The 23,663-nt window shown below is 45.9% G+C and overlaps 1 protein-coding gene across 1 annotated transcript; it reads left to right on the plus strand.

Moving 5' to 3' along the window:
• Window positions 1-4,338: 4,338 nt before the first annotated feature.
• On the plus strand, window positions 4,339-21,720 carry LOC143821736 (uncharacterized). The gene is made up of 2 exons (XM_077306063.1): window positions 4,339-4,791; window positions 16,173-21,720. Exon 2 carries the CDS (start codon window positions 16,215-16,217, stop codon window positions 17,526-17,528), a length of 1,314 nt encoding a protein of 437 aa, XP_077162178.1. The 5' UTR covers window positions 4,339-4,791; window positions 16,173-16,214; the 3' UTR covers window positions 17,529-21,720.
• Window positions 21,721-23,663: the final 1,943 nt, after the last annotated feature.

Consider the following 23,663-nt stretch of genomic DNA (forward strand, 5'->3'; position numbering starts at 1 on the left):
TTTAGCAGCCGTGGAGAAAGAGACTTCCACTTGATTAATGGACATCTTCTATCAGCACCATTTTAAGTGATCTTTTCAGGTGCGTAGACATGTTGGTCTGAACTAGCAGAACACAATTTGAGTCCAGTGGCACCTTTAAGACCAACGAAGTTTTATTCTAGGTGTGAGCTTTTGTGTGCACAGCACACTTCTTGTTATTCATAGGGAATAAATTGAGATGAACGGAGGTGTTCTGCCATTGCCTCCCTCTGAATGGCAGCCCTTGACTTTCTTGGCAGTTTCCCATCCAAATTAACTAAAGCCAACCATGCCTAGCTTTCAAGAGCTGGCAAGATTGTTCATAGGGCAACATAGGCAATGTATTTCCTAGCTTTGTACACATGATCCGAAATCCAGGTTTGTTTTTTTTAAGGCTAACCAATTGCACATAACAAAGCTGGAATACCTGTGCATTCCTCAATTTCCACCAAATGATGGATATGTATATTGGAAGAACAGCAGATAACACAGCCTCCCATGATGCAATTTTGGTGCGCCAAAATCATAATGCCTGAACAGAGCTGAACACATTCCTGTTAACTCTATTGCTAAGCATCAATGTCAAAGTTCCTGCGAAGGGTTTATGAATTGCTAGCATCCACTGTATCCACCCAATACGAACAGTGGTTCTGCAGATCTGTAGGGTAAAGGAAGAGGCATAGGTTTTTATACCCCCACATTTCTCTGCCTTAAGGAGTCTCAAAGCAGCTGACAATATTCTTCCTTTCCTCTTTCCACAACGGGCAACTTGTAAGGTAGTTGGGGCGGAGGGAGTTCTGAGAGGACTGTGACCCAAGGTCACTCAGCAGGCTTATGTGGATAAGCAGGGGATCAAATTCAGTTCTTCAGATGTGAATCAACCACTGTTAAGCACTACACAACACTAGTTCTCACGCTGGCCTTAGACTGATGCAAGAGGCTTAGGTACCAGGGGAAGTTTCCTGCTTTGAAGCACCACCTTTGAACTCCCAAGTGAGGATAATAAGGCTAGCAGAGATGTCAAAAATCCAATTTGGGTCGAGAGGGATTGGTGTGGGCTGAGGCAGGCTGTGCCTTTGTTATCAGCTGCCTTCTCTGTTTGCCTTTTTGCAACCACGCCCAGCCAGGAAGGCTGGCTATGACCTTGGAAATGTTTCTTACCCCTTCAGTTATTACTAAATATAATTCTGGCTGAAGCTGTGGCCTCTGAAAAAGGCTGGCAGATACAACAGGTGTGCCTCCGCAGCTTGGGAAAGTGGAGGGGAGAAAAAAAACAATTAAAGTTATTTTTTAAAACAGAACACTGAAATATACCATTTTTTTTTAAAGGCAAATTAAACTTTTCCTCCGGAAACTCTAACAGGCCATCTTGTAGCAGAAGCTGTTTGGCTGTATATGATAAAGAGCCCTCCCCCCAAAAAAGGAAGGGTGGGGGTGGGGGAGAGAGAAAATACAGGTAGGAGAGCTTTCTTTCATCTGGTGCCATTTTGAAATAATCAGCAAAGGGAGGGAGAGATGCGTGCAGGCCCGTGAGTGGCTGAAGCAGGAGGCTACCATTATGGCGGCCAGAGGAGGGAGGGCAGTAGAAAGCTAATTCTCGTCTGCTTTGTAAATGACAGAGGTAACTTAGAAAGACAGGTTGAAAGATCTGTTAAACTGGTTTCTTCTATCGCCCTCACCAGGTCATTATTAGAAACAGCAAACAATTAAACATGAACCAAATAATATGCTTTCAGTAAAAGTGGAATTCACTTTAACTTGTTTGGGCCAGTTATATTGAGAAAGTGGGAGACCAGGAAAAATATTAGCATCATTAAAGCAGGAAAAGACTATATTCCTTTAATGCAAGATAAGAAAAATATAACACAATACATACTGCCTCTAATGAGATAAACGTATAGCTCTATAATACTCTGCATTTTGCTAGAAAGGCAAAGAATTTTCAGAAAAAAGATTTGGAAACAGTTTCTCTCACCTTTATCTTCATATTTAGATAACATTCAGCAACAAATACTTGTTGAACCTGTTGTTGTTGTCCGACCCATCCGACCCATGTCCGACCCATCATGACCCCATGGACAATGATCCTCCAGGCCTTCCTGTCCTCTACCATTCCCCGGAATCCATTTAAGTTTGCACCGACTGTTTCAGTGACTCCAGCCAGCCACCTCATTGAACCTTTATGCCTGGATAAAATAAAGGCAGCGTTAATGAACACAAATAATGGCAAATTGCCAGGACTAGATGGGTTATCTATTGAATGGTATAAAACCTTTCAGATTTCTTAATTCCAGAACTTTATCAATTGTATAATGAGATTTTTGAGTCTGGATCATTGCCATTGTCACTGTATCATGTCACTCTGTCCCCATGTTCCCTAGAAACCCTATCAGTATGACACTTTCTTTGATGAATGTAGAAGCCATTAACTGCTTTTCTTGCTAACAGATTACAAAAGGTTGTTACCACTTTAGTATTCATAGGAGAGGTAGGAGATATGGCAGGTAGGCTGGGCTCAGGGCCAGTTTATCCATGTAGCACATACAGCACGTGCTGCAGGCCCGGCACTGCCAGGGGCTTAGTCCCCCAGAATTACAGCTCATCTCCAGGCAATAGAGATCAGTTCCCCTGGAGAATATAGTTGCTTTGGAGAGTGGGCTCCGTAGTTTTATGTTCCATTGAGATCCCTCCCCACCCCAAATCTCACTCACTCCTGGCTTCACTTTCATAGTCTCCAGGTCCTTCCCAATCCAGATCTGGCGGCCCTATATTTGACCCATTGTGCCAATGAGCTATATTTATATGGAGAGATTACATATAATCTCTCTCTGTAACTCACTCTACCTGGACCTTCCCTTGTCCTTGACCCCAAAATAGCAGCTGGTACAAAATGCAATTGCTTGGGTCCTCACTGGAACACCTTGGAGGGCCCATATCCAGCCTATGCTGAGGCAGCTGCATTGTGGCCTGGGTCAAGTTCATGGTTTTGGTTTTGACCTTTAAGGTCCTTCAAGGTCTGGGACCCATATATCTAAAGGACTGCCTACTGCCTTTTGCCACCCTCGGGGCCTTGTGCTATGCAGGTACAAATTTGCTGGTGGTTCCCAGCCCACGGGAGGCACAGCTTGGTGTAGTGGTCAGGAGTGTGGACTTCTAATCTGGTGAGCCGGGTTCAATTCTGCACTCCCCCACATGCAACCAGCTGGGTGACCTTGGGCTTGCCACGGCATTGAGAAATCTGCTCTGACTGAGCAATAATATCAGGGCTCTTTCAGCCTCACCCACCTCACAGGGTGTCTGTTGTGGAGAGAGGAAAGGGAAGGTGATTGTAAGCTGCTTTGAGCCTCCTTTGGGTAGAGAAAAGTGGCATATAAGAACCAATTCTTCTTCACCTGGCCTTGACCTAGTAGAATGAGCTCCTGGAAGAGCTGAGGGCCCTGCAGGAAATTTGTAGGTTCCACAGGGCCAGCAAGATGGAGCTCTTCCAACAAGTCTTGGGTTGAGGCCAAAGCAATGAAGATCAGGGCCCCCTCCTCATTTTTAACTGAAACAGCTTGTTTCTCCATATTTCTGAAGTACTGGATAGGTGGTCATTGAATAGAGGGGGGGTGGGGTTAGTTTGCTGCCGGGGTCAGTGGGTTTTAATGTTGGAATTTTTACTATTTTATTGTGGAGTTTTATTGTTGTAACCCGCCACAAGACAGCTTGCCGATAGCAGCGGGTAAGAAATCCAACAAACAAATAATAAGATTTCCCAGCAGGATAAACAGCAGCTTCCTGGGGCTGTTTCGGGTCCAGAAAATGGAGGGGGGGGTCCTGATAGTCCCAGACACCCACACTTGTGAGAATCCTAGGTTCAGCCAAGACCCTTCCAGTGCACATCTGCTTAATAGGACTCTGGACTAGGCATCATGCAGTCGGGCCTCCAAGGAGACCCATGTTTTGACTGCGTGTTTAAAATAAAGGTAAAGGTATCCCCTGTGCAAGCACCAGGTCATGTCTGACCCTTGGGGTGACGCCCTCTAGCGTTTTCATGGCAGACTCAATACGGGGTGGTTTGCCAGTGCCTTCCCCAGTCATGACCGTTTACCCCCCAGCAGCAAGCTGGGTACTCATTTTACCGACCTCGGAAGGATGGAAGGCTGAGTCAACCTTGAGCCGGCTGCTGGGATTGAACTCCCAGCCTCATGGGCAAAGCTTTCAGACGGTTGCCTTACCACTCTGCGCCACAAGAGGCTCTTAATGTGTTTAAAATACAGAAGCCTAAATGTCCTCTCCCCGCCCATCTTATCTTTTTATTTTCCAAAGCAACAGTGTGGCTACAACAGATAATTTAGGCTTCCTCTGAATGGAGACCAAGCAGCCATCTATCTTCCTCGGGGCAAGAAAAACCTGTTTTCCCCGACAAACTTGAATGTTCAACTGTTCCAGGAGAGACCGATGAAACCTTCAGAGTGTCGGGTTCTGTCCTAGACTCTGCTGCTCTTCCATCTTTCCTCTTTTTTTTAAAAAAAAAAATGTAATAGATGTATAACAATATTTCAAAGTGGAAGTGCTAATGGTTCAGCATTAGCAGGAACTGCCATTTCCCGATCACTGCAAAAAAGATTCGGAGGAATGGAGGCGGACTACTGAACGGAAATCTCCCCGTCCAAAACATTTCCCAAAAGACGTTTGCCACTGAACGTGTGTTCCCTTCGCCTGCCGGGAAAAGCACTTGGAGGAGAAAAAGAGAATCCCTGTGTGGACCTGAAGTTCTGGAAAAGATAGCAGGTACTGTCTTTGATTTTTAACTTTTATATGTGTAGTCGTTTGTTTTTGTTTGTTTTTTTGGAGGGGAGTGTTAAATACAAAGGTTCTTGTTTTCATTTGCCTCACCATTTATGGAGATAGCGCTTGGGGCACTTCCACATTACCTGGAGAGAGAACCTGCAGGGTGCTTCCACGTGAGCTCAAATTAGGTCTACCAAGAAGGAGGTAAATTACCTGGCTTCTACAAAAGGCCTAAGGAGGGCTACCAGATCCCTCCCGGCTACCAGCAGGGGATGGGTTTAGGGTTGCCAGACCCAGGCTGGGAAACAACTAGAGATTTGGGGATGGAGCCTGGGGAAGGCAATGCCATAGAATCCTCCCTCCAAAGCATCCGTTTTCTCCAGGGGACCTGATCTCTGTAGTCTGGAGATGAGCTGTCATTCTGGGGTCAAACTGAGTGACAGACTGTAGTTCTGGAGGATCCCCAGGTCCCAACTGGAGGCTGGCACCCCTAGGCCTAACCTTTTCCTTTTTCATAATGAAAAGCCTCAAAAGGAAGAAATCGGGACTGGAAAAGCAACCGGGGCAGGGAGACAAAAGAAGCACTGTTTAAATTTTTCCTTGCCAGCAGTTTTCAGCCAAAATTTGTGGGTCTCCCTCCCTCCCTCGCTTGCTTTTTCTCCTGGAGGGAAATGGGTATGGGTATAGATGCAGGAGATGTCAGGGGGAGGGGGTTGCTTCTCTTTTAAATATCAAGATCAGCACTGATGTTATTCAATATGATTTGCTTCCATTTAAGGCTGCATGCCATCTCTATGGAGGGAAGGAAGGATTTTCACTGCCCGGGGGGAGGGATCTGCTGTTGGCCAGGAGAGTTGGGGAGCCCACTACTGACTAGGATTGGAATCCATGCCTTACAAAAAAAGGTGGAGAGAGCTGGGTATGTGTAGCTTGGAGAAGAGGGGGGGGGGCAAGAGGTGAAATGATAGCTGTATAACAACTATATATTGAAGACATATTGAAGAGGAGGACAACTTGTTTACTGCAGCTTTAGAGACAAGGGCCAGGAGCAATGGATTCAAATTACAGAAAAGGATGTTTGGCTTAAATATCAGAAAGCACTTTTTTGACGGTGAGGGCTGTTTGTGGATGGAATATGCTGCCCTGGAGGGTGGTAGAGTCTCCCTCGTTGGAAATATTTAGGAGATTGGATGAACACCTGTCCGGAGAGAGTGTATTTAAGCCTCTGGGAAGGTAGGGGCTGAACTGGATGGCCCTTTGTGGTCTTTTCCAGCTCTGAGTGATTCTGATAGGTCCAGAATTAGGGTGGACAATGGAGATACCCTGCAAAAGTGGCACAACTATGTGTAGGCAATGCACACAGAAGCAGTGGAGGGGCTGCGTCTGTTGACTTTGTGTGTGACCAAATGCTAACTCTGAGCAGAACACGTTCAGATTATAGAGCTTCATCCTTGCCAGTGGGAATATTTTCTTTCAAGGGCAGACAATCACAGGAAGAAACCCTTGTATGCGTACAGGTTCTGTACCAGCACTGTGAGTGAGCAAGAACCAAATATCATGTGTATTGTTAGATCCATGTTAGGAAGCACAGAGGCAATGGAATATTTCCGCTCTTTATTCGTGTTCAGCTCATGGTACAAACTGTACTTGAAAACCCCTGAATAACTCTCCCAATATATACAGGTCAGACACAAAGGATCTACCTGTGGTTGCAGGTGATTGGTCAACAGTGATTGGATCCCCAGTGGTCTGGCCATGAGCTGCCCAATCAGGGCACAGAAAACACTTTTTAAATCTACTGGCTCCAGCAGGAAGACCAGCCAGCATGAGCCAATCAGTGTCTTGGCATTACGATCCTGCCTTGGACCTCAAGCTTGGTTCTCGGCAGATACGCAAAGCAAAACCCAAGAATGTACAAAGTAAATCCTTACACAAATTATTATAATCCCAAAGTTTATAGGAACAATCAAACGCTGAATAACCTTGTACAATTTAATCTTCCTGCATACAACATAAAACATTCTACAGTATAACACAGAAGTCAGTATGAATGTTCTCAGATACATTGTTTTCCAATGTGATTTGATGTTTTCTTTCAAATATATTATTTTATATTGTCAGATGTTTTCCTCCAACAGGTACCAGTTACACCTGTTCCAAATCTCCTCCTTCAGGGATTACAATAACTTGTGCAATCAATTGCTGTGTTCATTCTTGGGCTTTGTTACACATGATATTTGGTTCTTGCTTAGTGCCACTTCGTGTGACTCACCAACTTCTGTCTGTGCCGGCCCTAGTCTGAGTGCACACCGAGGGAAGCAAGCACGATCCTTTTGCACACTTGGCTTGTGCAGAGTCTAAAAGAAAGAGCTGTGACCTCGGAGATTCCCAGTTCAATTTTGCGACTACCACAAATTCACTAATTTGCCTTTGGCTGATTCCATTCTCTTGACTTCCCAGCTTCGGCAAGCGAGATGAGAATATCGAGCGCTACCTTATGGGGCTGTTGCAAGGGTCCCCCAAAAGGGAATGCACATGAAGCTTAGAGCTTTATATAAGCACAGAGATCATTGCATGGTTATGCTGCATGTATGGGACTAAAAGGTCCAGCATGGGAGGAAGAAGGGAAGGATGGGAGAAGCAAGGAGGCTGTGGGAAAGTCATGTGTCCCTAGTCCTGCCCCTTTCATGAGCAGACCCAGTGGGTGAGAGCTTGTACCAAAGAGGAACAAACTCAGTGTGTCTCTTAGCTTGGGGTTGGGATTGGTCACGCCCTTGAGAACAGTATGCCAAGGGGTCTGGTCCACAATGAAAATCCAAAGGCAACCTGACTCCAGTCACAGGTATGATCAGTTTTAACTAGTGCCTCGCTCTCAGTTATGTTGCAATGAAGAATGCTTCTTCAACAAGCGGGTGGGGCCGTCCGGTGTGGCTAGGAGGTGAAAGATAACCCAGCTCTACTTCTCATGAGATCTTGTCTGTCCCACTTCAGACTCCTGATGGAGCAAGGTTCACCGGTTTATTATTTAAAACAACTCTGTGCCACACTGGAGTTGGATAGGGGAGAGACCTCAGTGGGTATTTGGGGTTCTGCCGGAAACCAAGCTTGAGGTCTGAGGCAAGATCAAAGCAGGCAATGGAATTGACCAATGCGTGGCTAGATCCCAACTACTGGATCCAGTTAGTTTAAAACAAAATTGACCAATAGCCCACCCTGGCGGGAAGATCCATTGTTTACTACTGTATATAAATTGGGGTCAGGAGATACGAGCAACCTCAAGTCCAAGAGTCCAGGGCTGGGTGAATTGCATCCAAGGATACTATAGAAATTTGCTAATGTAAGATCAGAAATCCTAGCAGGCCAGTGAGGAGCCAGAGGAATGGAAGTTGGCCAATGTTGTCCTGATCTTCAAAAACAGGAAGTGGCAGGATCCAGGATCCACAGGGCAGTCGGTCTTCATGGAAGACATTAGAAGAAAGGATTAAATGGTCAACCTGCCAGCATCCTGAAAATAATGCCCTGACCATTAGAAGCTCAGCATGGATTTGTTAAGAAGAAGGCCTGCTAGGCTTGTATTAATCATTTGGATCCAACCAGCTATTCTGTTGGTAAAAAAGGAATGGGACCAGCATGGACAAAAACTTGTCATAAAGAGTAGAACTGGGCAAGATGGAGCAAGGGAACTGATCAACCATTTTGGATTTTGGCCAAGTGGCTTACAGAAACGTTGTGCACAGAGAGCTAGTACAGTACAGTGGTTGAGAGCAGCAGACTCTGGTCTGGAGAACTGGGGTTTTGATTTCCCACTCCTCCTCCACGTGCAGGCAGCTGGGTGGCTTTGGGGGAGTCACAGTAGTCTTAGGGCTGTTCTTGCAGAGCAGTCCTCTTCTAATTATCTCAGCCCCACCTACTTCACAGGGTGTCTGATGCAGGGAGAGGAAGGGAAAGGTGTTTGTAAGCCACTTTGGGACTCCTCCGGGTAGTGAAAAGCGGGGTACAAAACCCCTGGCTCTTCTTCTCTTCCCTGATTTCTGTAGGGCAGTTCACCACCCTGTGATGAGTACAGATCATTAGATGAGAGAATCATCAAGCTGATCCACTGCTGGCTGGACACCTGTATTCAGAGAGGACACCATCGTGGCACTTCATCACTTTGGAGGGAGGTCCCAGGTGGTATGGAAAAGGCCTCTGTCTTGGGCCTGACACTCCCCCACCTTTTGCCAATTACTTGAATGAAGGAATTCAAGGAATCTTTGAGGATGACATTGAGAAGGGTAGCTAACACCTCAGAGCAGTGGTCTTCCCCCTATGGGGGAAGCATGGTGTAATGGTTAAGAGAGATGGGTTCTAATCTGGAGAACCAGGTTTGATTCCCCACTTCTCCACATGTAGCCAGCTGGGTGACCTTGAGCTAGTCAAATTACTCCTAGAACTGTTCTCACAGAGCAATACTCTTAGAGCTCTCTCAGCCCCACCTATTTCAAATGGTGTCTGTTGTGGGAAGAGGAAGGGAAAGGTGTTTGTAAGCTGTTTAGGACTCCTTTGGGTAGGGAAAAGCGGGGTATTAAATACCAGCTCTTCCTCTCCTCTTCTGTGGGTTAAGGCTGCAGGCAAACAGATCACCGGACTCCCTTGATGAGCCACTGTAGCCCAAATGGGCTGTTTGCCTGTTGTGCCTCACTCTGATAAAGATGGACATTCTTCCCAAGCACAGTGAAACTTTATTCAAACAAAGGGGATCTCAGAGAGAATAGCAGAGAGTTTCATCCAAGGAACTATGTAGTAAACAACATTCCAAGCATGCACAGCTGAAAATCTTGCTTCTATCATTTCTACACCAGGAGTGGCCAAACTGTGGCTCTCCAGATGTCCATGGGCTACAATTCCCATTAATCTCCACAAGCAGGGTCTCATGGGAATTGTAGTCCATGGACACCTGGAGAGCCACCATGCGTTGATGTTACCTGGAAGGCCACCCCTGTTGACATGACAGCCTTATTTGAAATGCATCTGCTAAGTGCAGACTTCCTTATGCCTTATTAGTCTTGTGCATGAAGCCTTCATGCTACCCTTTAGGAACCCACCTCACTTTCTTGCCTGCAAAGGACCTTCCCCTTATCAGCTCTCTTTTGGGACATGCTGTCTTGCACGTTTGCTGGATTCAATTGGCTTGAGTTGCGAAGAGTCATCTAAGAAGGCAAGAGTCTTGCATATCACTGTGTGCTCCTCAAGAATTGCCATTTTTGGAAGGGCCTACTGGTCATGCAGATCAGAGCCAGTGTCAGCATACCCTGAAATGAAGCAGCTGCTGGGGCCAAAGATCTCGGGCTGGGCCCACTGCTGCCAGCAGCCCAGACTGCTCATTTGCTGCCACTCCCCCCCCCCGCAAGTTCCCTCGCTACATGCCCTGCCTGATGCCACTGGGCAAAGACTGCAGGCATGGGCCGTGGGAGGACTTGTGAGCAGACAAGGGAAGGACACATAAAGCAGTTAGGAGGCATGCAACTGGCTGGGTGGTGGGGTTGCCAGGTCTCCTGGTCTGGGCGGGAGTCCCCCACTTTCTGGACACACCCGAGCCCTCCCCAACTTACCCCAAGCCAGAAGAACACCACATTTTAATGCAGTGCGTTGATGTTACCTGGAAGGGCCATTGGCGCCTCAGGGTTGTGAAAGGCTAATGTAGTACCTTTTAATCTTGATGTCCCTCCAAAGACTTCAGGGGTGCATGCATCGGTCCTTACACTCCATTTTGTCCTCTTCACCTTTTCTCAACTTTTTTAGTGTTGAGAAACCCCTGAAACATTCTTCAGGCTTTGAAAAACTGCAGAGGTGGTGCGATCGTGTGGAATATGGTTGGGAAGCAGAGCTGTGCCCATGCCCACCCAGGGCCCTTCCCCTTCTCATCCCCTCCAGGTCCATCATTGGTCATTTGGGGGCAGGCCCAGTCAGTTTAACCATATATGGTCATATCACCCAATAAATATTTAACGAATTTAAAATATGTATTCTAAAGAGACTAGATTGCAAGTAAGATTTTGTAATGAGGGTAACTTAACGAAACCAGTATACAGAAAGTGTGAGATAAGGCTGTATTTTAGCCCCCCTTCTATTTAACATCTATCTTGATTCCATAATAAAAAGCTTCCAGAATTCTTATATCTACACTAGGGTTGTGTGCTTCGGCCACCAAAGTAGTCGTTCCAGCCCAAAGCAGCCAGCACTGTGGCGCTGGGGTGGATGGGAGAGGTGGCGCCAGGTGTGTGTGTGCCAACTGGCACATCGGCATTGGTGCGACCCCCCCCCCCCCCCGCCACAGTACTGGCTGCTTTGGGCTGGAATGGTTGCTTCGGCAGCCAAAGTGCATGACCGTAAGTTAGATGATAAGTTAGATGATAAGAACATTCCAATTCTTATGTGGATGATGTTGTGATCCTTTCTCAGACCAAAATCGCCCTGAAACGTGCTCTGCTTATTCTGAGTCGACAATGCCGAGAAGAACATCTAAATATTTATTATGAGAAATTATTTTGAGAAATATATATACAAATTAGAGCTTAATGCTGGGTGCAATTGAGGGCAAAAGAAGAAGGGGACGACAGAGAATGAGGTGGCTGGATGAAATCACTGAAGCAGTCGGTGCAAGCTTAAATGGATTTTGAGGAATGGTAGAGGACAGGAAGGCCTGGAGGATCATTGTCCATGGGGTCGCAATGGGTCGGACATGACTTTGCACCTAACAGCAACAGCATATACAAATTAAGCAACTCCCACCCATTTGGGAAACCCTTCCTTGGTCATCAAGAAACCCCAGGGTTTCACGAAACCCTGGTTGAGAAAGCCTGCATTACACACAAACAATATAAAAGAATACCAGACTTTGTGAAAGAGCCAAGGGCTGGGAAGTGTTGTTGCCACACCTTCATTTTGTGTACTTCCTAGAGGCCCGTGGGCTGCCACAGTGAAAGCAGAATTTGATTGATCTTTAATATTCTTCTTCCCCCCCCCCCATAGAAACAAATTAAAAATACAAAAGTGGAGGTTGCTCCTTAAGCCGCTCCTCTGATTTGCCTAATTGTGATTAGGCAAGATTCCCTTGGGCTCCGGGCGTGTGTTTCATGAGAACATTGGCATCATGCTTGAATTCTCCTGAAAACATTCCTCCTTGGGCAACAGGGATGGTTTGCCTGGTGAGGTGTTTAAAATGGCGCAATGGGAAAGCGGAGGGTGTGATGATCTACTCAAGAAAGGTGTTCATTATGAAGCCGTCAAACCAGAAACCAGCACAATTGGGATGCCTACAAGCAAAGAGAAAACAAAAGAGCTCCATCCTACGTACTTCTGGTGCTAACCAGATATCAAAAACCAAGGAGACACTTGACCTACTTGAGTGGTCAACATTTCTGTTCGTTGTGAGGAACACACTCCCATTTCTTTGACGACTTACCCCCATCCATTTCTTTGACGACTTACCAGGAAAATTGTACAGCCATAACAAGTGAAAAGTGAGCCTGGAATGCGTGCCAGTTGAGGAATGGCCAGCAGCTCAGAAAGATGAGGACACTTCCAAATTCAATGTCCCTTGGTTCTTAAGACCTCACCCCCAGGTCCAATCCCCACCCCTGTTCAGAAGGGTACTTACCTAGGCTGAAAAGTAAGAGTCACCCAGGAGAGGTGCTGTTCTGACCGTGTAGTCCTGTCAGAACTCTCGCAGCCCCACCTATCTCACAGGGTGTCTGTTGTGGGGAGAGGAAAGGGAAGGTGACTGTAAGATTGTAAGCTGCTTGGAGACTCCTGGTAAAGAAAAATGTCATATAAGAACTAACTCTTCTTCAGATTACAACAGAAATAAAATTACATATATAAAAATTACAAATACAAAACAGTAGTAGTAGTAGTACATTTATTCAGCCAATATGACCCGTATCAATAATAACTACACAAAACCTTAAAATTAATGGTAATTTGTAATAATAGGCTATAAGAATATTACCTACAAAGATATTAGAATATTAACACAATATTAAAACAGATAAGAATCCAAAGTAGATATATTATTTACCATAAAATTGTATTTACCTTTTGATCATATCCTGTTATATATGGGGGGAGGCAGAGACATCCAAATTGAATGATAGTTACAGATCCTTTAATGTCCTTCAGACATCCTTGCTCATTCTTATTCTGGTAGAGATGTAGAGGAATTTTGCTACCATATGGATACCCAATAGGAAAAAAATCAAATAGGAAAAAAATACCCCCCAAAATATCTCTGTTATTCAGGAAAGAGAAGAGGTGGGGGTGGTCATGCAAATAACTCTTTGGCTGCAGTTTAGTTTGATAGATTCAGATAGGGAAGCCAGTGGATTTAGATGTTATTTCAGGCCTCCACCATAGGACTCTGCTTCCTTCCTTCTGACCTTTCACAAACCAAAACAAGGTTAGAGACAAAGAACAGTTAGAGCAGTTCCTCAGTGGAACAGGCTTCCTCAGCAGGTGGTGTGTTCTCCTTCCTTGCAAGTTTTTAAGCAGAGACTAGATAGCCACCTCACAGAAATACTGATTCCATGAACTTAGGCAGACTGTGTGTGCAGAAGGACTTGGCTCTTGTGGCCCTTTCCTGCATACCTAGCGGAATGCCAATCACCACTTTCGGATCAGAAGGTGAATTTCCTCCAGACCAAACTGGCCAGGAATTCTGGTTGGTGGGTGTGGTGGGGGGCATCATCTGGGCATGGAATTGGGATCACTGTGGGTGGGCAGGCAGTTGTGAATTTCCTGCATTCTGCAGGGGTTGGACTAGATGACCCCTGAGGCACCTTCCAACTCTATGATTCTAGGGACACGCTTGTAGAAACCCCATTCATTAACCAAGAATCATTGCTCATGTCTTATCTCCCTTCCTATTTCACATTACTCAAGGGCTCTGGCTCACCATCTGTATGATGTATTTGTCTGCTTCTTGGCAACTGATATCTTTTATGGATTTCAGAGCCAGGGTGGTGTTTGCTCTTTGGGTTAAAGAGGTACATACTCTCTTGGACACTTCCAGTTTCTCTTGCTAATGCTTTCTAAAACAATCGTCCAGCGGCGCCTTAGAGACTAAAAGCATTGATTTCAATACAAGCTTTCATGAGCCACAGTTCACTTCTTTTGACGTGTTACGGAGGGATTGTACTTACAGGAAAAAGTACAAGGCAGAGACGGGAAGGAGGCCTGGTATGAATTCCATCACAAAATCTTCCAAATTCCCTTCATGATTGGGAAAGGGAGGGGCTGAGGTTGAAAGATTAGCTGTGAATCCCATCATAAACCAACAACTAGAGAGGGAGATTGCAGAAATGCAAGTTATTACAATACAGTAAATTGTAAATTAACAATTATGAGTCCTGTTTATTGTCCAATCCTTGAAAAGCCAAAGGAAAAATTGTCAATAATGCACACTAAACAGGATTCTGGGACAAACAAAGCCTGTTTCATTACTTTCTTCAACAGCATTAGCAAACTATCAGGTTATAAGCTCCCAATAGAACCTGGCTCACAGTGGCTTGTGTCTCATTGCCTATGTAAGCAACTACAGGTATTCTTCTTGTGTCTAATGATCCTCCATGTTGTTTAAGCCAGGATGACAAGCAGTGTTAAATTTATTGAGCTCTAATTCAGAAGTTTCACATTGTATATTCCTTTTGATTTTTTTGGGGGGGAGGGCGGGGTAATACACTGACTTTCAGATCTGTGATAGTTTGTCCAGGGAGATTTAAAAGTTCACCAAAAGTTCACTCAGGGGTCATCTAGTCCAACCCCTGCAGAATGGACAAAAGCCAGGTGGGACAGGGTCATTAGGAGAGCATTTGTGTGAGATTGAGAGAAAAAAGCTGTTTGGATCCATCCCAGTGGGTCTCATTAAAATAAAACTCAGATGAAGAGTAAAGAAAACCACCCACTACAAAATCCATTTCTAATAGAAGATGAAAGCCACATCTACTGCTCTGGCAGGAGACCACCCGATTTTCCATGTTCTGCTGTCCAGTGGGAGAAGAATAAACACAAATATCACCTTTTGGCCAACAGCATAACATAACTTATGGGGGGAAAGTGGAAATGACATCATGTCTTTCTAGGAATCTCTATGGTACTGTTTACTTGTTGGGGCCGAGTGTGTGTGTAATTTCAGAGTGGGTTCATATCTTCAAAGACATTGGAGATGTACTACTTAAATGACCCCAGCTATTTGTCATGATCCCACGATGTAGTTCCAATGAGACACAGACAGGCAGCCTTTAATAAAAGCCCATAAGAAAGTCTAGGAGAGCCAGAAATGGGCAAACGATCACAACAATCATTACTTAAAACAGATTACAGTTATAGAGTCAGGGTACATATAGGTCCTAGCCCACCCTCCCCTTCACCCAGGTGTTCTTTGCTCCAAAAGATGTTCCCATGGCAAAGCCCTATCATTGGCGAAAATGAAAGCAACTCAGGACTTGACGCCTGCCTTGTTAAATACTCCTCAGGGCTGTTTCTCCCTTTCAGACACCACACAGGACTCCTTGAGCGATAGAAAACCCAAGAGCTCAGGAGGGGGGGGGGGAGAATAAACAGGGACAGCATGGAAAAATACCAAGAGCCTCCTGGTTGATGGCATTGGCACCAATAAGGGGTATGACAGCTATGTTCTTCATAAATGACCCACCAGCTATGTTCTTCTGCAGAGGTTCCACAAGAGCAGACTGTAAGGGATGGGGTCTTCTCCATTGTGGCACCTGGCTAGGAGAACATAGAATAATTCCTACCTGTCACCAGATTTAATGGCTGGTTGGAACCAAGCCAAGGCTTGGACTCCACACATCCATTCTGTTAATTGAGGTGCTTTCCTCCACTGCAAGAAACCTTTCCCTAACACCAGATATTTTTGAAAGGCTCCCTCCACCTATAAGAAAGCACCTCAACTAGATCTATAATAGCCACCAAATAGACTTATCCTTCATAAATCTATCCAGTACTCTTTTAATAAGAAACAACTGCATTTGATAAACAAAAAGCCTATCTTTACAAAGAACCCAGCCAGGAGCATTTTGGGGTAAACTGGCAAAATGGCATTCTGCATTTTCAGTGTCACTTCCAGTTAAGAACCTAGAAGTGACATCATTGTAGCACTGACACTCTAGGATTCCCCCCGTCTTTATGGTAGAAACAAAGGGACTGAGAAAGATTCCTAGAGTGTCATGTGACACAACACCATTTCACTGTTCCTTTCCCCCCTGCTACTTCCCTGAGCTGGTTGGGGGGTCTCTGCTTGCAAGAGGAAAATGACCCTACAGCTGTCTCAAAAACCATTTTATCCTTGCGAGATGACCTCAACTCTTGGCCGCATTCTTTTCCAGACTCAGCTGTGGAACACGCTTGGAAGGAAGCTGAAGTTGAAGATGATCTGTTTCAGAAGAAAAGCTTATTTTGCCACTGCCATGTGCTTAGTGGCTTTTGCCTGCATGCTGATGTTTTCCTACCTCCGGACACAGAAACATTCTGTCTCATCCAAACCTCTCATGCACAAGAGCAAAGGCCTCTGTACAGGAGGGATCATCAATAATTCAATCTCAGCTTTGAGCGACAACAAAACCTTTGTTGTTGCCCCATATTTTGATAACAGGGCGAAGAAACTCATCCGGACCCTTGGGATCGTGCCCCACGAGGAAATCAAGGAAATTTACTGCTTGTTTTGTTGCCCAGCAGGAGATGACATATACATTTCCAAGGCTTCGATAGACGTTCACGAAGATCGATTTGGCTTCCCCTATGCAGCGGCTGATTTGCTTTGTATGGAACCCCCAGACTGTGATCCACAGTATGTATCTTTTAACTGGTTCCCTCAGGGAAACAATGGCCTGCTGCCTCGCTTTGAAATACAGAACCGTAAGGTCGCCAACTCTCTTGTGGATTTCACCGTGTGCATCTCCACCATGTTTGGAAACTACAACAACATCTTGCAATTCATACAGAGCATGGAAATGTATAAAATTCTCGGGGTGCAGAGGGTGGTCATCTACAAGAACAGCTGCAGCCAACTGATGGAGAAAGTCCTGGAGTTTTATATGGCAGAAGGGACTGTTGAGATAGTCCCCTGGCCAATCACAGCCTACCTCAATGTCTCTACCGAATGGTTTTACAGTCACGATGGGACTCAAATAGGCTACTACGGACAAATCACAGCCTTGAATGACTGCGTCTACCGGAACATGTACAGAAGCAAGTATGTCTTGCTGAATGACATCGATGAAATCATTCTGCCCAATCAGCACCCGGACTGGAAAACCATGATGCAGGATCTTCAAGATCAATATCCAGACATTGGTATTTTCCTGTTTGAGAACCACGTTTTCCCGAATACCGTCTTTACCTCTGCTGGCATTCCACCCTGGGATTCAGTGCCTGGCGTCAACATCCTGCAGCACGTCTTACGAGAACCAGATAGGAAAGAAGTCATCAACCCGCAGAAAATGATTGTCAACCCAAGGAAAGTGGTTCAGACGTCTGTACACTCCGTCCTCCAGGCATTCGAAGAGAGTCTGGAAGTCCCAAGGGAAGTCGCTATTGTCTATCACTGCCGGACCCCCTTCCAACCAGACCTGCCCAGGGAATCCCTGATTAGGGACACAACGCTCTGGCGATATAAGTCATCCCTGACTGACAGAGTGAACCAGGTGCTACGCATGATACCCTTGTTAAAAGGGAAGCGATAGGCAGCTTTGGAAGCGTTGATGAATAATATGAATAATAACCATGAAGAATAATAGAGTTGGAAGGGACCCCATGGGTCATCTAGTCCAACCCCCTGCACTATGACTACGGTAACATCTGGGGGTGAACTCAGCCTTTCTTAAGGCAGCCCATCCTGATGCAAAGGGCTTCAGGGGCTGGATTTCCCGATGACACTAATGGATCTTGAGGTGCCAAGCAGTAAAGGTGCATCTGAAGAAGTGAAGCCTGAGTTGTGGAAGCTTATGAATAAACTTTACTAGCTTTGAAGGTGCCACTGGGCTTCTATTTTATTTTTCTGCAATAGACTTAACATGGTTCCCCTTCTGTAATTACACTGCCATGATCGCCTGATCAGTGATAGCTAGGAATGGAACCTCCTGGTGCAGGGGCAGTAGACCTCTGAATACCAGCTACTAAGAATTGTTAGTTTTGCATTGTTTAATATTATAAAAATACAGTATGTCTAAAATGTATAGAAAATGTCTTGTTTTGCACCAGAAATTGTGGTTTCACGCATATGCAAGCTCAAACAATTAATTGACTAAAAGCCAGGTGATTCATCAGCTGTCGTTCATGTAATGATCGGTAATCATAACACAATATGTACATTACGCATACAACTAGGAAGAAGGGCTTTAGTCTAATTATTTGCATGATATGCTAGTTCTCCATTTACCGGAAACCGTTAATGCAGGGGGCCAAGGATAGAAGTATTTCAATTCACCCCTATAACTGCTTAGCCTGGAGAGAAGACAACTGAGAGGGGATTTGATAACCATCTTCAGATATTTAAAAGGCTTCCATATAGAAGATGGAGCAGAGTTGTTCTCTCTTGCCCCGGAGGGACCACAACCAATGGGATGAAATTAATTCAAAAGGAATTCCGTCTCAACATCTGGAAGAAGTTCCTGACAGTTAGAGCAGTTTCTCAGTGGAACAGGCTTCCTCTGGAGGTGGTGGGTTCTCCATCTTTGGAGATTTTTAAACAGAGGCTGGATAGCCATCTGACGGAGAGGCTGATTCTGTGAAGGCTCAAGGGGGTGGCAGGGGTAAATGAGGGATAGGGTTGTAAGTGTCCTGCATAGTGCAGGGGGTTGGACTAGATGAACCAGGAGGTCCCTTCCAACTCTAAGATTCTATGTTTCTAACTGCATCAAGGAGCCACCACCTTACTACCTATGCTAGAGGTGGGTAGACATAGGAAGAGGAATTGGGGGATGGATCAGGGGACTACGAAGGAAGGGAGATATATACACTGCTGACTCTGCCTTTGCCACTTTGTGACATCTTTGCCAACCATGTGCTAACCCCTGGTCCTCTCTCACTTGAACCACAAACACAGGCAATTCACACATTATTTGGTGAACAGATATGTCTCAAGTATTGTATTGTTCTCTTTTGAGCCAAAGGCCATCCTAAGAACACATCCCTGGGAGTAAGGCCCATTGAAGAGACTTGAATAAGATTCGGAGTGGACTCGCTTACAGGACGATTCCTTGAATCACCCACATTGTGTTGTTTTCATTCTGATTGGCTGCTGAGCTTCATTCAACCTTACCCCAGCCTTGGACATCCAGGGGTTCGGAGCATTGTATTGATTCATTCATTTCAACATTTGCACTCTATATCGTTGCCTTTATAAAAGGCTCAGGGCAGCCCCATTGCAACGTGGAAGTTGGGAGTGGGCCAGAAGATGGAATGTACTGGTAAGCTACACCTGCGTTTCCCCTGTGGGATAGTCACCAGCACCCTGGGGCCATTTCAGCATAGGGGAATAGGGGGAGGCTGAGGCCTCTTTTCTCAAGCGCTCCACAGTCCTGATCTGAATCAGGCCCCTGAACATCTGGGCTGTCAGTTCCCAGCATTGAATGCCTGCCACACCTTTGATCCAGTCCTCCAGGCAGGCCCAGGTTTGCCACGTGGACTTTGGGTAACTTGTAGATCAAAATCAGCTCTACGAATGCAGAGTGTGAGAGAAGGGAAGGATGAGATTTGGGGAATATAATTCTAGCAACAGCTATAAGCTGTGGCAGCTAAAAACAACCTTTCTCTGCGGAGGTAATGGATCTGAAGACCAGCTGTTGAGAACAAAGAAAGAGGGCTATTCATGACTTGCTAGAAGCAACTGACTGGAGGCTGTGGGAAACACCAGCTGCCAGTCTAGATGACGATGATCTAAGACAGTGCAGGGTATAAAGCAGGGTAGTCAAACTGCAGCCCTCCAGATTCGCTGGCAGGGGCTCATGGGAATTGTAGTCCATGGACATCTGGAGGGTTGCAGTTTGACTACCCCTGTTATAAAGGATTAAATATATTCCTTGCACATGTTTGTCAGCAGTTCAGCAAGGGAACTAAGAATGGAACCTCCATGTACAGGCACAGTGTGCCTCAAAATACCAGACTACTAAAGGCAAACCTCATAGGAGGCCAATTGCTTTTTGGCCGGGTCTGGGGCTTTTTTCAAGGCATCTGGTTGGCCTCTGACAGGATGGAGACAGGATGCCAGGATGGAGTGCATCAAAGCTTTTCTCCTTCTCTTAAAGGCTCATTAAAGGTTAATGAAATCTTAGTTACTCTATTATCAATGAAAGACTCTTAAATACACAGAAGCATTCAGTGCTGTGTGAAAGAAAAGGGGCGATGTCGTTTCAGAGATGCTCCTTGGCATTTCTAAGCTGCAAATTGTATTCAAAATTGTGTATTTTGTAAAACAAAAGCTGCTGCCCAGTGAGCTGAAGGAAACTTTTCAGGTGGTTAGCACGCATTTACAGCAATTCATTGGAGCGAGGGGCCTTTAGCTCAGTTGCACAGGTCTGCATGCAGAAGGTCCCAGGATCAGTGTTCACCATCACCATTTAAAAGGATCAGGCGATAGAGCAAGGCTTTGGCCTGAGATTCTGGAAAGGTTCTGCCAATCTGGGTAGACAACAGTGACCTTGCAACCAGGGGTCTCGTTCCGTAGCAGGCAGTGAAAAGCAGGGTATGAAACCCAACTCTTCTTCATTGTGTACCCTGCCTGCACCCACAGAATCCCAGGAAACAGAAAATTCATAGAGAACTGTGTCGTGCCAGAGGTCCAGAAGAGAAGAGCAGAGCACACCGATTGCAATCCATTGCCTCTGTGGCACCGGGGCCCTTAATTATTCATCGCTATTGCTCATCTTCCAGAAGAGAACATTTCGTACTGAGGCAGCAGGGGCCGTCCAAGTCTGAAGTAATGGCTGAATGTTCCCAGCAAAGCTTTGGGCTAGTTGACTATTTAAGGCGTGACCCAATGACACAACTCAAATAAAATAAATAACTCAAAGGTTGCCTGTGTTTCCGGCTCCAGGTGGCAGACGATTGACAAACGTATTGGGAATAGGCAATTCCTGAACTTTAAACAGCACCTTGGATGACAGAATGGAACGATGGATTTATAGCACAGAAATAGGAATCATGACCAGCATGTGTCTGTGTATTAAGAGGTAGTGAAGGCACAGAAGTGGGGCTGGTTTGAAAAACAAAACGAAAAACAGCAGCTCTGGTTCATCTCATTAAAGGAAATCAGAGGTTTATATCCCACCTCGGTATCTCTCCTGCAGTTTTGAGAGAATGCTTGGCCTCGGTAGTTTTGTGACTGCATGGGCATTTGGACATGAGTTCTCCCTGGCCCCACTTCCAAATTTTAGCCACTCTACAACACTGATCGCTCAGGTACATGGCTCTGCGCATGGAGGGTGCAGAGGGGCCGGCAGGTGTGATTCCCTCCCACCCACCCCTTATTCAAAGTTGCTGCAAGGACAAAAATGGGAGAATATGTCCGCCCCCTGGAGCTCCTTGGAGGAACAGCAGGATTCAAATGGGCAGGCGATCCACACACAACTTTGGACGAGGGGGTGGGACACCACTCCCCCCTCCCCACTTTCTTGGAAGAGAGATTGAAATGCAAAAGGCCCCTCAGCAGGTATATGCTGAGACACAACAGGCCTAGAGACTAGAGGCAAAAGGGCAGCCAAAGACAGGAAAGGATTGCTGTATCTTTTCTACAAAGAACTAAATTCTAAAAAGAACTTTCTGGTTTAGGAAGAAGGATGACAAAACAGGAACAGTGGTGGTAGAAAGGTAGACGTACAAAATTACTGAACTTTTTCTCTTCTCAGTGGTCGAAATGGTCATCGGCCAGTAGAACAGATGGGGTAGTCAACCTGTGGTCCTCCAGAAGTCCATGGATTACAATTCCCATGAGCCCCTGCCAGCAAATGCTGGCAGGGGCTCATGGGAAATGTAGTCCATGAACATCTGGAGGACCACAGGTTGACTACCCCTGGATTAGCGGATTCAGGCGAGACAAAAATCATTTCTTCCTGCCATGCAGAATCCATTCATGAATTTGCTGCTGCGACAGTGATCGCTGATTTGATTGATTCTTTTCAAAAAGGGTTCCACAGAACCATGAAGAACAAGCCTTGCAAACAGCCAAAAGCTGCACTAGCTGGACAGGAACCCCACGGTACATTACTGGGGTGCAAACGAGGGAGGAGGGTTTGTTGTGGGGCTGGGTACCATCAGCAACAGGATGCTAGACCAGCAGGAGTCCTAAGGCCAGAGCCAGGATTCATACAAAAACACAACAGGCAACATCTCATAACATAACTGCATTCCTCCGCTGTAGAGGGAATAAATAAATGGCCCAATCATTCCCTGACGACAGCGACAAGGCAGAATTAAAACCACACCCTTCCTTGAGGGCGCCTTTCGCTCCAACCTTTCTTCCCAGGAGTCACAGGAATTACAGGGAGGCTTTTTGAAGTGGGGGAAATGCTGGGCTCAAAAATTAAACTAAAAGCTTCAGTGCCTTTGTGGCTTGGGTCAGACCAGCCGCAACCTGACTGCAGGGTCATCTCAGGTCTTGGGAACGACTGAGCGAGGGACCAAAACGGAACCAGGCTGAGAGTTTGCGTCACAAAATGGGCGTGGAGGTGGAGGAATTAAGTCAGCTGCAGCAGTGGAGGAAGACTTAGTAACTTGAAATAGCACAGTAAGAATAACAAAAGAGGTGCTTTTGTTTTAAACTGAATGCAGAGGAAATGCCGCTTTTAGAAGCGTGATAATCAGTCTTCGGCCACAAAAGCCCATTCCTGCAATCCACCCCCCCCCCCCAAAAAAAAGATCTGTAATACCCAAGTAAAACAGGCTTACATTAACTCCTTCCTGCCAGATGAAGATGGCGAAAACAGATGGAAACAGTTCTTTAAAGATGGGGGGGGGGGAGGGAGCCAGCATATATGAGGCAGCCGGGCTAGATCCGTTCAGAGCTAATTCCACAACTGTCCACCTCTGTAGGACAGCCATTGTGCTCCTTAATTATAGCTCTATTCTTGTTCAGAATATATGAAAAGGAGTAATTTGCATGCACACCTCGACTGCTTTAGCCATTCCATAGTCAAGGCCTCAATTCACCCCATGAGCCAGCCAAGACATACCTGCCTCAACAGAGGATGACGCTGCATGTCATTCACTGTTCAAAAAAAAAAAGCAGGAAGAGTTCAGCTTGAGATTCTTGGGAGGACTTGAGGACCTACAAATGTTAGTTCAATAACAGCCTCAGCCCAAAAGTCCAACCAGGCAGATGGTTTTATTAATATTGTCGTGTAAACTTTTGTAGCGTGTGCCGGAAGAAGACTGCCATCTTTGATCCAGCGCCCCTCCAAGAACAGCAGCACGGGTGGATGGGTGGGAGAGAAGGAGCCCACCCCCACCCCCCCCACATATTGTTTAGCACTCGCTTGCCGTTATTTCAATCTAAAATTTCTTTGCTTGGATTTCAAGCTGCCAGGCTGTAGCCAAGCCACAGCTTTGGCCTCTGCACTGGAAAGCAAGTGTTAAAAGAAGCATCCCCGGAGAGATGCAGAGCTTCTTTTGATTTGAGAGTCCGGTGCTGGTCGCACTTCAGGGAGCCCTTACAGGAACCGAAGCCTCTGCGTGCCTGCGGAGATTAGTGGGCAAGATGAAAGTTGCAAGAATACTTCCTTCCAACTCTCTGCCCCCCCAATTCCAGGGAAAGTGCAGCTCACCGGAGCTCTTAGCTACTACTCAGCTTTGCCACTGTCTTGTGGCTTCTCGTTCGATTCAGG

This window comes from Paroedura picta, chromosome 12 (assembly GCF_049243985.1).
Source record: "Paroedura picta isolate Pp20150507F chromosome 12, Ppicta_v3.0, whole genome shotgun sequence".
Classification (NCBI taxonomy): domain Eukaryota; kingdom Metazoa; phylum Chordata; class Lepidosauria; order Squamata; family Gekkonidae; genus Paroedura; species Paroedura picta.

Bases quoted from the DNA above. Each gene is read 5' to 3' on its own strand.
- LOC143821736 (XM_077306063.1), top strand. From the start codon at position 16,215: ATGATCTGTTTCAGAAGAAAAGCTTATTTTGCCACTGCCATGTGCTTA.